This window comes from Diadema setosum, chromosome 1 (assembly GCF_964275005.1).
Source record: "Diadema setosum chromosome 1, eeDiaSeto1, whole genome shotgun sequence".
Taxonomy (NCBI): domain Eukaryota; kingdom Metazoa; phylum Echinodermata; class Echinoidea; order Diadematoida; family Diadematidae; genus Diadema; species Diadema setosum.
In genome coordinates, this window is record NC_092685.1 from 19,220,602 (window position 1) to 19,237,397 (window position 16,796).

At 38.2% G+C, this 16,796-nt stretch overlaps 1 protein-coding gene across 1 annotated transcript in view; it reads right to left on the reverse strand.

The window, feature by feature from the left end:
• Positions 1 to 12,035: 12,035 nt before the first annotated feature.
• LOC140227913 (uncharacterized) overlaps positions 12,036 to 16,796 on the reverse strand; it is a 34,553-nt gene continuing 29,792 nt past the window's right edge. The window contains exon 8 of the mRNA XM_072308297.1: positions 12,036 to 12,618. Coding sequence (XP_072164398.1) covers positions 12,197 to 12,618 — 422 coding nt within the window. The 3' untranslated portion in view covers positions 12,036 to 12,196. The remainder of the gene's footprint in view (positions 12,619 to 16,796) is intronic.

Here is a 16,796-nt window from a genome sequence, read left to right on the forward strand (position 1 = left end):
ATGGAGCTGTTGAATTATGAACTCCATGGCGTGAAATGAAAATTGTCTGGAATGCCCCTATAAGATGCAAAGCTTCAAATGTCGTAGCAATTCACTCCCCTTCTTCCCTGGCAAGAGTTTTTTTTTTTTTCAAATTATGAAAGGTCATGTTTGAACAGTGACCAGATGCTTATCCTGTCTGAAATCACTCATTTGCGGTTGATGAATGTGCTGCACAACCTCAGTAGTTTTCCAGAAGAGTACACAGAACTCTTGCAACAAAGTGTGGCAGATTCGAGCAGTGCAGATCTCTATCAACACACGAGACATGGACACAGAAGACTCATCGTGTGATAAAATCCCGGTTGTTTATTTGATCACATATCCTACTATCCCATCAGTCTAGCATTATGATAAGGAGTGCTTTATGCCGCAACATGTCATCAGCCACAAACGGAGCCTTGCGAACATGCATATATATATATATATGTAGGCATATATATGTACAGTATATGTATATATATATATGTGTGTATATATATATATATATATATATATATATATATATATATATATATACACACATGTATATATTTATTTATATAATTGATACAGTGTATATTATGTGTAATATATGAAAGAGATTACACCCTACAAAATTCTTGATGTATATTCATATATTTATATATATATATATATATATATATATATATATCCCTAGTTGGCACCTTAGGGAGACATGTTGGGGGGAAGTGTCTTCATTAGGGAGACAACTGGTCATTAAGGAGACAATTTTCGTGTCTCCATTGCGTAAACTGCCATTGAACATGTAATAATAAATTTGCATATAAAACAAATGGAAATGTCTTCCAAATGACCCATCTAGGAGTATATATATATACATATATATATATATATATAGAGAGAGAGAGAGAGAGAGTAGAATTGTAAATATATGGGGCAGCACAAGAAAAATTAAATAAGGACAGCGTGAAAGATCCTAAAAGGGATTCTTGGTGAATAACTACTAAATGATGAAATCCAATCGATCAAACTGGTAGATGTTGAGGGAATCCTCTAACTATAGGACAAGTCAAGTCCGAAGCAACTTCAAACCACAAACACCAAACCATCTTCTGTTGATGAGACGGCATTGTGCCACAGAGACGATGGTCTGTTGGTAAGATCTCCGAAAGGCATCAGGCGGAAGTAAAGGTTGGGCCAAGGTTCTACAAGCAGCCAATAACCAAAGCTTGTCCCTGCAGACAGGGTGGGTCCACTGCTGCTCCAGATTATGATGAAGGGCTATATATGCATCACTGCAAGGTACATGTACATGCGGATTGTCATGTCGTGTAGTGCACAAGTTACACTGCTATAGTAATCGGGCGGATCCAGGAATTTCGTAAAGGGGGGCGCAAACTATTTCTGGTGCTACTTCCAGGTTTCATCTCATTTTTCTCTCTTTATTTCTTTTGTTTTAAAAAGCAATTAAAGAGGGGGCGTGTGCCCAGTGCACCCCCCTCTGGATCCGCCACTGGTAATGGTTGTAATACATGTATGGCAGAGGACTAGTGATAGATTTAGGTTTCATATTTACTTAAACAACAGATCCCATACGTGCTAAAATGATTGTACACATGTACATTGTAAATTGAAGTATGGAATAAAAACATCATTACAGGAGAATGTTATTATGTATTGATATTTATAGGGTGCAGAATGGATACACTCGCATAGCCAAAATAACAACAAAGTTCTGGTGCATGTAGTTTCTATCGGTCCAAAGAAGTTTTCATATATCCCTAATCCTGTACAATTAGCATTCATCAATATAAAAATCCTTTCTGTCAACAACACTGCTTACTGTAGCTCATATATGCCTATGCTGACTTCATAAGGGCTCACACTTTTGTGCTGAGTATAATTTTTGGAAATGAAGGAAGCGGACAAGAAACAAACACTTGATGGTAATGAGCTCTCCAAAAGGTTGCTAGTAGCGACTGTAGATACAACCCTTCAGCTCTCATGAGAAAGATGCTTGGACTAATGCAGACACAAGAAACAGTGCAGACTGACACACTGCCATGTCTGTGATGGTGTGAGCACCAGACAGAATACATGATCATGTGTTTACACAAATACACAAAGTAAAGGGATGGTATAGTTTTGGTTGAGATGGGGATTCATATTTTCATGCACTTTTGGGGAGATAAAAAACCACATATGAAATATCAGAGGATACAATTCTATGAGGTATTCAAAGTTTATTTGATGAAAACCAGTTTTGAAATGGCTTAGATATCCGAAAACAAAGTAAAATAAAGAAGTGGTCCTATAACAAAAGATGGGTCCCTACTTTTGTCAGGGCCTCTTTATTTCTGGATATCTCGGCCATTTCAAACAAATTTTCATCAAATGAACTCCTCTTAGAATTGTATGTTCTTTCATATTTCATAAGAGGTTTTGCATTATTTCACAAAAAAGTTGGAAACCTGAAGCCCAATCTCAACCAAAACTATAGGGCCTACAATCAACAATAATATTTTTGTAAACGTGATTCATGGAAAAATTTCGACTGCGAGTTATTATCTTTCAAAAATAGTTTCACAAAGGAACGGCTTACTGCATAAAAGTGTCCAACATTAAAACTGTTTGTTGCTGTTGTTGCTGTAGTTAAAGTGGTGTGTGTGTGTGTGTGTGTGTGTTATGTGTGTGTGTGTGCGTGTGAGTGTAGGACCCTATGTACGCATGTGCATGTGTGTAGGCACGCATGTGTTTGTATGTGTGTTCATTTTGTGGGTCACATATAAGCAGCTGATTCCCTTTTTATGGCACTCCAATGAGTACAAGCAAAGAAGGCAAGCAGACTAAATGACACATTTTGATTTATATGGCATTAAAAAAAAAAAGAGCATGATTTCTTTGTTTTCATTTTCGTCACAGTAAGCCCACCAACGGTCAAAGTTGATCAATTTGGATTGTCCATGCCACTTCTAACCATGTTCTTCTAACCATGTTCTGAGTAAATAAGGCTTCCTGAAATTTCCCTGGACATACTGTAAATGATCATTTCACATGCTACATTTAGGAGCACAGCACATATGCTACCACCTGAGGCAACATACCAGTTACATTACATGCATCCATCTTTGACTTTACCATAAAATTACATTTAAAAATGTACAGTCAGAAAACCATGCACATGGGGTATCTAAAAGTGAGTACTATGTATTATAACTTTTTCCATCCTTCAAAAGTAGGGTAACCCAACTCGAGTCTAACTAGGCTTTTTATCACTCAAGAAAATACAGGGGGGGGGGGGGAAGAAATGAAACATAATCAGTAATTACACAACTTGTGCATGCTTTCTGTGAGGATATTTCTTTCTCATACAGTGTATATCTGTCTTTATCATCAGCACTATCAGAGTCTATATCTTTAGAGTATGGACTTTCAGCTATCTGGTTGTACAGCATATGATATGCTTATCTTGTTGTACCTGTTGTTATGATCTTGACGGCCATACACTTTTCACACACACAAGGAACCGTTCTACTCTGCAAGGCAGCAGGTACAGCGCATATTATACAACACCTATTTAGAATGTAGCTATCTGGTTGGTCGACTGCCCATCACGTGACATTCAGTGAAAAGTTCCATTGCACGCTCTGGCTGTCTCAGCATGCAATTTTGTTTGAGCAAAAAGTTCCATTGCACGGCTCTGATGTCACAATAAACAAAAATGCGCCGTGCACACTCAACAATTACAAGCGTGCTTGCAAGCGCGTACTTATGTCACTCATTTTTGTAAACAACTTTGTTTCGCATACGTACGTACACGGTGACAGCAACTGTGAGGCTACTCATTCTTCTTTAACGGAAAATGGTTGCCATTTCTGTGCTAAATTCAAGAATTTGTGAGTACCAAATCTGATGACGTTCGAGGTTTTGTATAAAACAAATAGTGCATGGTCTTTACTCGTGCAATGGAACAAGATTTCGCACTCGGTGAAAGATGAGTCACACTATTCAACTCGGCTTCACCTCGCTGAATAGAGCCCCTCCATCTTTCACCTTGTGCGAAATCTTGTACCATTGCACTCGTGACCATTCACAATTTGTATATTATACAGCATACACAGATTGCTTGCATCCTTCATCTGCTTGTGTTGCCACCACAGTGGGGGTCACTCTCCACCGACATGCTACGCACCTGCATCCACACAAAAAGGCATAAAAAGGGTCCGTTTTATACATACATCGTCGTTGATGTTTTCCTTAAAAAAAGGGGTGTGTTTTTTTTCTTTTAATCACCGTATAGGGGTCTTATTTCACAAAATATGTTTTTGACAATTACTACTTGATGTCAGTACAGTGCACTCCCGTTACAACGAACACAGTTATAACGAAATTCCAGTTACAATGAAGTAAAAATTTAGACCGCAACATTATCCGCTGTATGTTTTTTTTTTAATTGTTTATCGGTTCGATCATAATGAAACTGCAATATAACAAAGAGAACTGCTGGTCCCGAGGACTTATAACAGGAGTCCACTGTATTGTGACTTATACAGGTATAAAATATAACATCTATTTGATTGAATACCCTATCCAATCTTAAGAAAGTGTTATTTTGCTGTTTTCCAATTAGTGTAAGGGGCATTTATCACTAACACCATTTAGGGTATTGCACTTGATAATCATAACAAAATACAGCTGTACGCCAATTTAGATATGTTTCAAAGGTGCAACGCATTTGAGGGATGCAAATTTGATGTGCCATAATCCCAATGACATTTCAAGGGTATTTGGAAGCTGGTGGATAGCACATTTGTGTGGGAGTGATGGACCCACAGTACTAGTGGTTGTCACAGTCAGTCAGCATTCTAGAAGTACATGTATGCTGCAAAAATGAACACACAAAAAATGAGAAATACTGCAATCCAGCAATGTCATTGTTGGTATTTGTCTTTAATCTGAATAGATAAACTAATTTGAACACAAAGTGTGGTTAGGTGCCAGCTCTGAATATGGACTAGATGATACAAGGTGGAACACTCAGAGTGACGCAAATACACCATCAATCTGAGGCAAAATGAATGATCTACAAAAATAAATATGGCAAGGTCTGCACATAGACACTGATCTCAAGGACGAATCCTGCAGAAGAAAGCAGCCATCTCTATCTCTTGCACCATCTACTGCAGCGACAGACGCATCTGAGACAAATAGGCAGTGCTCTTTATACACCTCACTTTCACAGAAAGCAATCCACTTAATATTTAGCCTCTTGCAATGGCAGCTCGCAATGGACTCGTACACAGCCAGCAGTGGACTCGGCACACACAGAGCGATTGGATATACGCTCCCAGCTCGCACGCTGTGTGTGCTAGTCCACTGCTCTCTGTGTGCGTGTCTTCAAATTACGGCGAGCTGTCTTTGCAAAAGGCTACTTAATATTCCACTGCAAGCTATTCCGCCTGACTACCTTCACCAGGGTTCCGACTGCTCAACTTGCAACTTCAGCTGAATTAAAGCTATTGATCACAGCAATGGGCAAGGCTCGCTTGAGGGTTGCAGGCGGCCAAATAATGTGGTCAAAGCATTTCAACAGGTTGCCAAAGCTGGCAATTTCACTGCCTCTTGATTTCACTACATTTCCTTTAACCGACATACATGTACTCATATGCCATGATAATTATTTGAATGGAAATTTTTCTCACATTTTGGTATTGCATGCCTTTCATTTGTATACAGTGTATACAAAGTCTCTATTCATTAAGTGAATCTTGTGGTATGATCAGCATACACAAATATTCGATTCAATTCAATTTATAGAACAAAGTGACTATATTGCTATACACGTACCTTACCTATCATCACAAACAAGTCTAATAATATCTCACTATTTTGTGCAATAACAGAGCCTAACAATAACTCATCTACTGAAACAGGGCATTTTTATCAATATAGTACCAAATGCATATAAAGCAACTACCTACCTGACTCTCGATACACTTTAAGCATTGCATAAATAATTTCAGAGTTACCACATTCACTTCAATTACATAGGGAAAACCATCAACAACTGGTGGTATGACAAAAGATATGGTACTGTAAAGGTGGATATTTTCGCATGAGAAATTTTTCGCGCTTAGCTGGTTAAGATGAGTTTTGCATGTTTTTAATTCCGCAAAATCAAGACATAAATTACTGGAACTTATAACAAGCAAAAATATTGGTGTGCTTTTATTTTTGCGCTGGTTTCTCGTCGCATGAAGTGTGCAAAAATTTCAACACCACAAAAATTTCGACTTTTACAGTAGATCTGATTCAGTGAAAACATGGCTGCACTGCTCCAAACACTCAGGTTTGACTAATTTCTACATGAGGTGGGAGCTTTGATTTCCATGTAGTTTACACCTACAGAATTGAAAATGTGGAAAGTTTTTTTTTTTTTTTCTCCATGGGGGGGGGGGGGGGATCATATCAATGGAGCCAACTGGAATCCCAACATCACACAGTAATGCAGGTGGACACCTGTAGATCATAGAGCATGGCATACTATACACATTCTAAATTTACATGGTTTGGTCTAAGCACTCAGTACACAGCCTCTAAAACTGTTCAGAGTCACCTAACACACAGTTTAGACATTTTTCCCCTTCCGACACGGGACTTGCATAGCTATGACACAAGAAAAACATTCACCATTTTTGAGCCATGCATGTAGTACACATAATGTTTAGTCTGCACTCTTACGTGCTGCTGTCTTGGCAACTTGATTAAGAGATCTGCAAAAAGATTGACTTAATGCAGGTAAGGTACAAAGATAATGATTGAGTTGCTTTCATTCCAACGGGTGAGATTGATACAAATGCAAAACAAACTATGCTACTGCTTGCTAAATATATATGCTAGAGGATAAAAATGATAAAAGGTGGCATAACTCGAGTTTGGAATGATGTGTAGGTCATCATCATACAGTGGATACAATGTCAATAGCTTAAGAACATTTGCAATCAAACTACCAGAATGCTGATATTGTGTCTATCATTAATGGCCCTCTTTGGACCACACCCACACTTCTAGAAGCATCAAATGTACATGTAATCTGCATATTTAGTGCAGTAGTTCATTCCTCTATACACCATGTCATCTCTAATCTGAAGAAGACACACAAACACCTTACAAAGTACACAGAATGATGAATTCTACATACCAAAAGTCACACACTATTTTCCTACATCACACCTCTTACTTACATCATGCCTCATTTCTTCTGTATTTTTTTTTTCTGTACAGATTTTACTGTAATTGAAATAAAAAATCACAGTTGTGTAGTTTTGAAATAAAGGGATGAACAGTAGATACACAGATGAAGTTTTACTCTCATGAAGTCACATTTCATCTGAGCTGAATACAATTCGAGCTCTCAAATTCTCAAACAGAATTTGGCCTCTCTTGATGCTGTTGAAGGACTTGAACTGCAGACTGCACGATGCAAAATTATATGGTTACATCCATGGAGCCACAATACCTTCTCATAGAATTGACAAGTTTAGTAACATAATTATTCTTCGTGATAAAAAATTGAGTTTGCCTGAGGCTCATTTAAAGCTGGCCTGGCATGGCAACAACTGGTTAACGCAAATTAGGGGAGACAGAGAGACAAATTCTTGCCATTTCCACTGCAAATGATGTTCCCTCTTTCAATAGCAGGAATAATATTTCCTATGAGATAATCACTTCATATTGATTAGAGAGTTCTGGGAATTCATGTTATACTAAGACACGATAAACTAGAACAATATCATAGCCAAGACCAAACAAATATCACTCTTACATTCATATGAAAGATAGTTATTACTCATTCTTACAAATCAGTCAAATGTTTCATTTAGTTGAGGTTGTTGTTACAACCTCTAACAAATCTCCCTCTCATAGCATACTGTAAAGGTGAATATTTTGGGTGAGTAATTTTTCGCACTTGGCTGGGTAAGATGAATTTCATGTGTTTTAATTTCACAGACTAGTAAGACATCATTTAGTAGTAAACATAGCAAGCAAAAATATTCACGTTTTTATTTTCGCACTAGTTTCTGGTTGCATGAATTGCACGAATATTTGTACACCATCAAAATTTCCACTTTTACATTACTTCACTGCCATGGCATTTCTTGTGTCTGCATGAAAAGGCTCAATAATAATAATGGTTCACTTGGGGTTCTTACAGAGCAATGAATACAATTAATTGCTGTCATATCGTCTTTGCTGCAATCTATCACAGCTTTTCACTCTAGAACACTGCATGCATCAGGCAAAAGATTTGTCTGCACTCCATGGGCATGCTCATTTGAAAAGCATCCTGCAATCAATATGGAAATCTAAATCAATGGAAATGCTGTCAAGCAGGACAATATTCTGTCTTTCTTTTCATGTTTTTTTTTTTTTTTTTTTTTTTTTTGTCAGCGGGATGGGTGAGTAGGGTGCAAGTGGAATGTTAGCTACAGGACGACTTTCTACAAACAGAAGGAATGGTGTGAACATATTACTAATGGTTATTTCATTTTGGATTACACATCATAGATTGTTCAGGCATATTTGCACTTTTCCATATTGAAATTTTCAAATTTTTTTTTTTTTCATTTTTCGACATCTAGCCATTGTGCTTTCTGGTGAACATTTTGCATGAGTTGATTGGCAAGGTTATGAAAACTGAAAGTAAATCAAGTAGCACTTAAAGTGAATGACAAGTTTGAAAGTATATAAAAGAAATCCACTCATAAACATCAATATACCTTTCTTCTTACGGCTCTCTGGAGTGTACATATAGACTTCCTTTCGCAAAAGTATCTTACACTAAAAACAAATAACAATGTTACTGCATAGATTGATCCACTCTCTAGACAGATATCATAACTACTGAGTTTTCACAATCCCTTTGAGTCATTCAAAAAAAGAAAAAAAAAATCAACAAAAACATGACAACTGTTACAATCAGATTGCCTCTCATGGCTGGTATATCAAAACTTTCCACAAATTGAACAAGCTGGCTTACTGTTCCACTAAGTCACTATTTCTTGTGATTTTCGAATTCATGACAGCTTAACACATAAACACATTATTCATCTTTCCCACATTTTCATTTCCTTCCCACTATATCAGGCAAGATTACACAAGTGTAGTAGCAAACTTTGGTTGTCAAACCTATTAAGAATTATAAAAATAACTTAATTGGGTGTTCTAAGCAGTCGGTGTAATGTAAAATAAAACAATTAAATGCATAATGATAATGATTTGATGTACAATAAATTCAGTCTATCGATAAACTCATACCACACTTCTACTGAATTGTCAGAAATGTAGAAAAATTTACCCAAAAGAGAAAGCATACCTGTATGCGAGCAAATGCATCTAAGCATATATATTTTCATATTCGGTGACATTTCAGCAACAGATGACAAAAACAGAGGACAGGAAGTGAAACAATTTCTGCACAACTCTAGTCTGATATCAAACATATAATTCAATGTGCATCACAAAGAGTAAAGTTGCGTTTACACCATGTGCCCCACAACCACGGCAGCCCCGTTTTAGGCCACCTTGGACAAAATGGGATGGGACTTAAAATGACGTGGTGAGATGGGATAGGCAAACAGGACAGGCCGTGATTGCCGTGGATGCCGTGTCAGATTTTTAGACAGTAAAAAAATTTGGCACGGCAGTCCCAACGCTAATGAGGAATTTTGTACGCTGTAATAAAACGGGGTGAACGCAACAAAACGGGGCGGCACATAATAGGCTATAACAAGACTTGGAGGCTGTACGTAGTGGGACGCGACTGAAAATAATGATAGTCTAGCCTGACCAGACGCCATGAGAACAGCGTCTGATAGCTATATGTTCACCAGGGCAAGGACTGGAACGAACAAGAGTAGAATGCGAAGGGGGGGGGGGGGGGGGAAATACAGGAGAATGTCTTGTCTACCCATGGTGCACTGCGTTTCAGACAAATGAGGCTGCCGTGGCCGCAGGGAACATGGTGTAAACGCAGCTTAAGCACGGTCCCGTCTATTTTGTCTGAAACTGGACCTTATCTTATTACAGTGTACTTTGTTTTACCTCAATACCATGTCAAGTTGTTTAAGCAGTCTCTCCCACAAGAAGCTCACATTCACCACCAAATTCCTCAACTGCACAATTTCAGCACCAGGCCTTAAATATCATCTACTTCTCACTGTAACATTACATAAGAAAAAACAAAACAAAAACATGCTTTTTACGAGGTTCTCAGTTCAACTAGCATTGCAGCATCACTCTTATGCTCATTGTTTTTACAGATTCCTTAGAATATAAAAAAGTAAAATGAAAGCCAGAAATCTGAAATGCAGACATCTGATTTCCACCTAACTGGCTGAGTATAGATTGTAAAATTTAATCAGTGTGGCAGCAATGGTTGAGTGTGTCACAACAGGAAAGTTTTTAAAATTCATGAAATTCTTATGTAGGGCAATTTGTCAATCAGTTGCAAGGAAAGTTTTTGCCTCCTGCCTTAATCTGTCATTCCTTTATGGCTTAGCACCACATGTTGCTGCCGGTTGTCAAACCCCCTCCTCTCCCCCCCCCCCCCCCCCCCAAAAAAAAGAAGAACAAATGAATAATAAACCTTGGTGTAATGTTTTTTGCCACCAATAACTTGTATAATATCTGTATCTGAAATACAAGAAAAGAACATGTGGAACAAAGGACAAAGCAAATCAAATTTGGAATGGACAGTCTTGGAAACATATGTTGGGTGCTCTCCTCACTTTTATCCTTATTTTTGTTGTTGGCCATTGATATTTTTAGAATCAAGTCTACAAATCTATTTTCAACACCTTTCATTTATTCATGAGTTCATAACCAAAATCCAAAGAGGAATTCACTTATTTATTTATTTGTTGTTATTATTATTACTGTATAAGTGGCTATTTTCGCTAGGGTTTAATTTTCGTGAATTTCGCGAATCACAGTTGGATCGCGAATTTAACAACACGCGAAAATGTCGCCATACACTAGAGTAACAATGCATGCAAGATAGCGTTAGTGTCAACTCGCGAAGATGTCGGTGACCTTCTAATTTGCGAAAATATCTGTAAGTGAAAATAACAGCTTATACAGTATTATTATTTTTTTTTTTTTTTTTTTTTTTTTTGGGGGGGGGGGGGGAGGGGGTTATGGCTGGATAGATTACAAAATTTGAAATATTGATGAGGTCAAATTATTGAGGGTCAAATTATTGACCAGCTGAGATTCCAACCAGGATGCCAGAACTCCTGACCGATGCTAGTCAGAATCATCCTGAGTCAGTACTTTGCACTCTGAATCCTAAAGCAGTAAATACCAGGTATCTGTGTACAAGTCACCCTCATGGGTCATAACCATATACTAACATCTCACATCTGGTCATCTCCAGTGGTCATCTCAGTCTTTCCTGACCCATGCCACTTTGTAGCCCCCTCCCCATCCTTTTACATCGGTATTATGGAAATTTTGTGTATGTAAGTCCACTGGGAAAAAAAAAAAACACCAAGCACCTGCACATTGCAACAACTCAGAAAGAAAGTCTACTAGTGTTAAAAAGTCAATCTGCATCTTGCAGAAACACAGAAATTGCGACATCACTTTTGTTGAAAATTCCCTGCTTGCGAAGAGCACAACATACAAATAAGTGCACCTCTTTTCAGAGAAAACATTTCTGTCTGTACTCAGCTTGAAAGTAATGCTGTTAGCGTTTTTTACAGAGTATCAGAAAAAGTGGTATCACAATTACTCCACCATAATGTCTCTTCTAAGTTGGCTTTCTGACACAATGTTTGATGATTTCTCAACAGTCTTATGGTTGAATTCCCTTTCTTTGTTGTCAGGTTTCACTCAAGAGATCACTGATTTACTGCTTTCATTTCAATTCAACTTTGTCTCTTAGGTTATTTCATCTCTTGCTCACATTCTGATGTGCAGAGTATCTCCATTGAGTCTCCACAAGAATACTAGTGGACATTAAAAAAAAAAAAGGTAATAAAAAGCAACCATTTCATGGAAGGGGAGAACATGTATCAACATTAAAACAATTACCTCCTTTATTATAGGTTTTCACTAAGTATAAAAATCTCTGTTTGTAGTGACTAGCACACTTCATTCGTGAAAAAGTTAGAATTAGCTGTGCCATTGGTCAGGTGCACTCCATGATGTGTCTGCTCAGTGACTCTTGTCCTCCCCAGATATCATCTGGATACTGCAACCCCTGGCCTACCGAGGGAGGATCATCTGCCACGCCCATCACATGGGGACCAGTGTGGTCCAGGTCCGACTGCAGCAGGGACGGTCCCTCATACACCATGCTGTCCGTCTCTGGTGGCTGGTGCTGGTGGTGGTGGTGGTGATGGTGGTGATGTTGGTGATGGTCGTCGCCATGGCGATGGTGATGGTGATCCTCCACATCATCACCGTGGTGATGAGGGTGGTGATGCGTTCCACTCACCATGCTGTGGATGGAGTGCTGGTGGTGCTGAGAGAGATGAAAGCCTGAGGATTCGTCCTGCGAATCAGATTTCTCCAGGGGGCCATGTACTGAAGCATCACTGGGGCCTAGTCCTGAGTGTTGGGAGGAGGAGATTCCAAACAAGAAAAACAACAACTATGATGGTAATTGGTTCTGTAATTGTCACACAGTGGGTCCAGATACTGATTAACATTTTTATGCACAAGGAAAGGTTATCTCAATTCATACAAATTTTGTATGCCACCTGACACCAGTCTAAACATTGTGCTATGTCTCAATAATGTTCATGCTTTATAGATGCACACCATTTTGTTTTTCAAATACTTTGCCTAAACATTTGAAAACTACTCTATACCTCTTGCTTTCTTGAATGAGAAATACAATTTCATACACATTTTCCCATTTGTCCACCAATCTACCTCTTTGGTCTACCATGTGACAAATCATTTGCCACGATGTAAGTGCATCCATACGTCCATTATACTTATTTCAGCATTACAACTTGCATATCCATTTACCAGAATTGGAAAGAAAGAGAGAAACCTACTGGTAATCACATAATCGTCTTTTCATACCACAGTGTCAAGCATTAACTACCAAAGACTCGAAAAAAAGAAGATATTTTGATGGCAGAATGGCTCATTTGGAACATGAGAAACAGCCTGAAAACATAACGCCTCCAGCATCCTTCGGGTGAAAGGCATTTTAAAAAAAAAAAAAATGTCTTACACTGATTTTAATGTGGTAAGGGATCTCTCACTAACCACCTTTTCCTAGATGTGTTACAAAACCATTTTCAGTTTGTCTACATAATTTGGAATGATTTCTAGCCATCGCTGATGTCTTTACAATTAAATGTTACAGTGAAGTCTTCAATATCAGAGGGCAGGAGTTCATGAACTCGAAGTTTGCCAGCAAGCAAAATACTTTTTACAACAAACACTACATGTAGACACGTTAAATGGATATCCCCTAACACTATGTTGCTTTATATGAGACAGAAAAATAAGAGGGGTAAATCAGAGAAAAATTAAAGATAATAAAAAGTTTTGGTACCTCAAAAGTTTCCCTGAATTTCCTTGTCTTGGTTTGTGTTTCACGTTAAAGTACGTTGTCTGTGAGAATTACTCGCCCCAAAGTGGTCTCATGTGTTAGTAATCATGCAATAATGGTTTCGTACCAGAGCCGTCGCCGTACAGCGTCGATAAATATTGTACGAAACCACTGACTGCGACCAGCAGCGTGCAGCCCATTGTACGCATAGCTAACTGCGACCAGCAGCCCCATACGCATAGCGTAATGGGGCTTCGCATTGTAACATTCAGGATCATGACAGAATTAGTATCGCGGGTAAATGTCAATTTAAAATCCCAAAATTTCTTCAATTTGAAGACTTACCAATTAAGTTGAAGTATTGAAAACAGGCTTCGAACAACGTTTGGTTCTGCCAATAGTCCCTTTCTTTTCGAATTGATGACTGAATGTGACTCGGTCGAGAGGACCTTGGGAGAGCTACATACACCATGGACCGATGCATACACTGACTACTACGGCCAGCGCATGTGCACACAAACATCTTATCCGTTGATATGGGATTTGGAATTTGTGCGCATGTGATGTGTTCGCATGCACTGGCTGTAGTATTCAGTGTACATGGTGTATGTAGCTCTCCCAAGGTCCTCTCGGCCGAGTCACATTCAGTCATCAATTCGAACAGAAGGGGACTATAGGCAGAACCAAACGTTGCCCGAAGCCTGTTTTCAATACTTCACCTTAATTGGTAAGTCTTCAAATTGAAGAATTTTTGGGATTTTAAGTTAACATTTATCCCACGATACTAAATCTGTCATGATCCTGAATGCTACAATGCGAAGCCTGATTACGCTATGCGTATGGGGCTGCTGGTCGCAGTTAATTGCATGATTACTAAGACATAAGAGCACTTTGGGGCGAGTAAGTCTCACAGTGTTAGTTATATGAAAGGTACTTTAACCTGAAACACAAACTAAGACAAGGAAATTTTTGAGGTACCAAAACTTTTTATTATCTTTAAGGGGGATGAAATTGTAACAAAGAGTTAAGATTCTTTAAAGTTTTGAGGGTAAGGTAAAGTGGCAGCTCTGTGTTATGAAGGTGTTAAGTAGCTCATTATTGTTTCGTACACAAAATTTCACTAATTTTCATTTTTTCTCAAAGATTGGGCACAAACAGAATTTATCTGCTGATAAGGACATGCAAAAACAAAATTGTCATCATATACCAAGTACACGCCAGAATGAAACATTTCTTGAGAGAAAAACTAGATATATCGCTACGGCGACTGATATGCCTCCGCCATAATGCATGGTTCTCCTAATAGGTCTATAGTACAATGTCTTGACAATGTGTAATGAGTTTCACACAATTGGCAAAATATTAAAATGACAGGTTTGCCACAAATGTGCTGAATGTTCACTTGGATGAATGATTAAAAATGTCAGAGTGCAGGTATTTGGGGAACTGATGATTTTTACTTGACTTTTGACCCTTTTATAAGTTTATGCTTGAGTAATTTTCAAGGTATTGAGAAAAAGCATAATTTCAGTATCAAATGGGAAAATAGCATTATCTAAACCTGGCCTTTGACCTTTGACCTCACAGTTCCAAAGAGAATCACTGTTAGGTTGAACATGCATAAATATGTAAGTTTCATGATGATACCTTGAGTTACTTTTGAGATATGGAGGAAAAAGTGCAATTCAACACTTTCACTTGACCTTTGACCTTTTGACCTTTGACCTTTTGGCAAGAAACTTCCCACAGAATATATATCGGGTAATACATGCATACATCAAGTAAAAAAAAAAAAACCTTCAGGCATTGCATAAATATAAGGAAAGTAGTGATATTTTGAGGAGTTGACCTTGACCTTTGACCCCTGACCTTTGAACCATGACCCAAAACTTCCCTAGATAATCACTGCCCATTGGAACAAGCATATATACTAAGTTCCATGAAGATACCTTGAACCATTTGCGAGATATGGAGAAAAACATGAATTTTCAACCTTTTTTTTCACAAAATAACCTGTGACCTTTGACCTTTGACCCCGTGACCCTAAAATCCAAATAAAGTATTATCCCCCCAGGATATACCCTCATACCACGTTTGATGTAAAACCACCACACGGTTCTTGCGATATCGACAAAAACAAAATGGGACGTACGTACGTACGGACGGACGACCCGAAAACATAATGCCTCCGGCCACTTCGTTGGCGGAGGCATAAAAAAAATTGGTCACGAAGCAAGGCCAGCGTCGCACACACAAACAGACCCTGTTAAATTTACTTTTTCATGTATAAAGACGGAACAAGTGAGGGCACCATCACCAAAAACAATAGACGTCTTTGTTTTACCATAACACATCTTCATGCCAAATTTGAAGATGATCTAAGAAGAACTGCAGCCAGTAGAGTGCTCACAAGAAAATCTCTGCGGCGGACGCGGCGCAACGAGGCCAAATCCATAGTATCCTCCGAACTCTGTTCGGGAGATACAATGAGTGGATGACCTATATGTAAACACTCAGCATACTTTCACACCCCATGATAGCATACTATGCAAATGATATGCAAATGATATGCAAATGAGTCCATTATGCCCATTGCATATGGATATGAAAGATTGAAAATACTGAAAAATGTGAATTACATACACTTTGTATGACTACGTTCCTCTTTAACTGGAACATTTTCTCTGTGTTTACAGCTATAATTGTCATCTACAGAAGCATTCAAATCCAAACTTCAAAACTTTACCTATTCCTCTCACACTGAGGACTATAATTGCAGTCTATAATGTTCGGAACAATTGTATTCTTTATCTGGTATGTGTTTGTTGTTGTTTGCCATTTTCTTCTCTGTTGTCATGTTTGAACATGTGTTATATCTATCTTTTCATTTATGAAGTGCCATGAGCACTAAAAAGCGGACCTGTGCGCTATACAAGTAGCCACTATTATCATTATTATTATCATTGCTACTTCTACTACTATTACTACTACTTCTACTACTACTACTACATTACTACTACTAATACTAATACTAATTGAACTCTGCAATACATCTTGTAAAACTATGTCTGCTGATTCTTTAACTCCTTTACATGTATCAGTGTTTTCTTGTGAGTGAATATATGCTACTGTCATACATTGTATAGTACATGTGTGAATAATGTGCACAGCTATTAATATTTACCAGGTACATTTTTTCCTTTCACTGATTTCACAT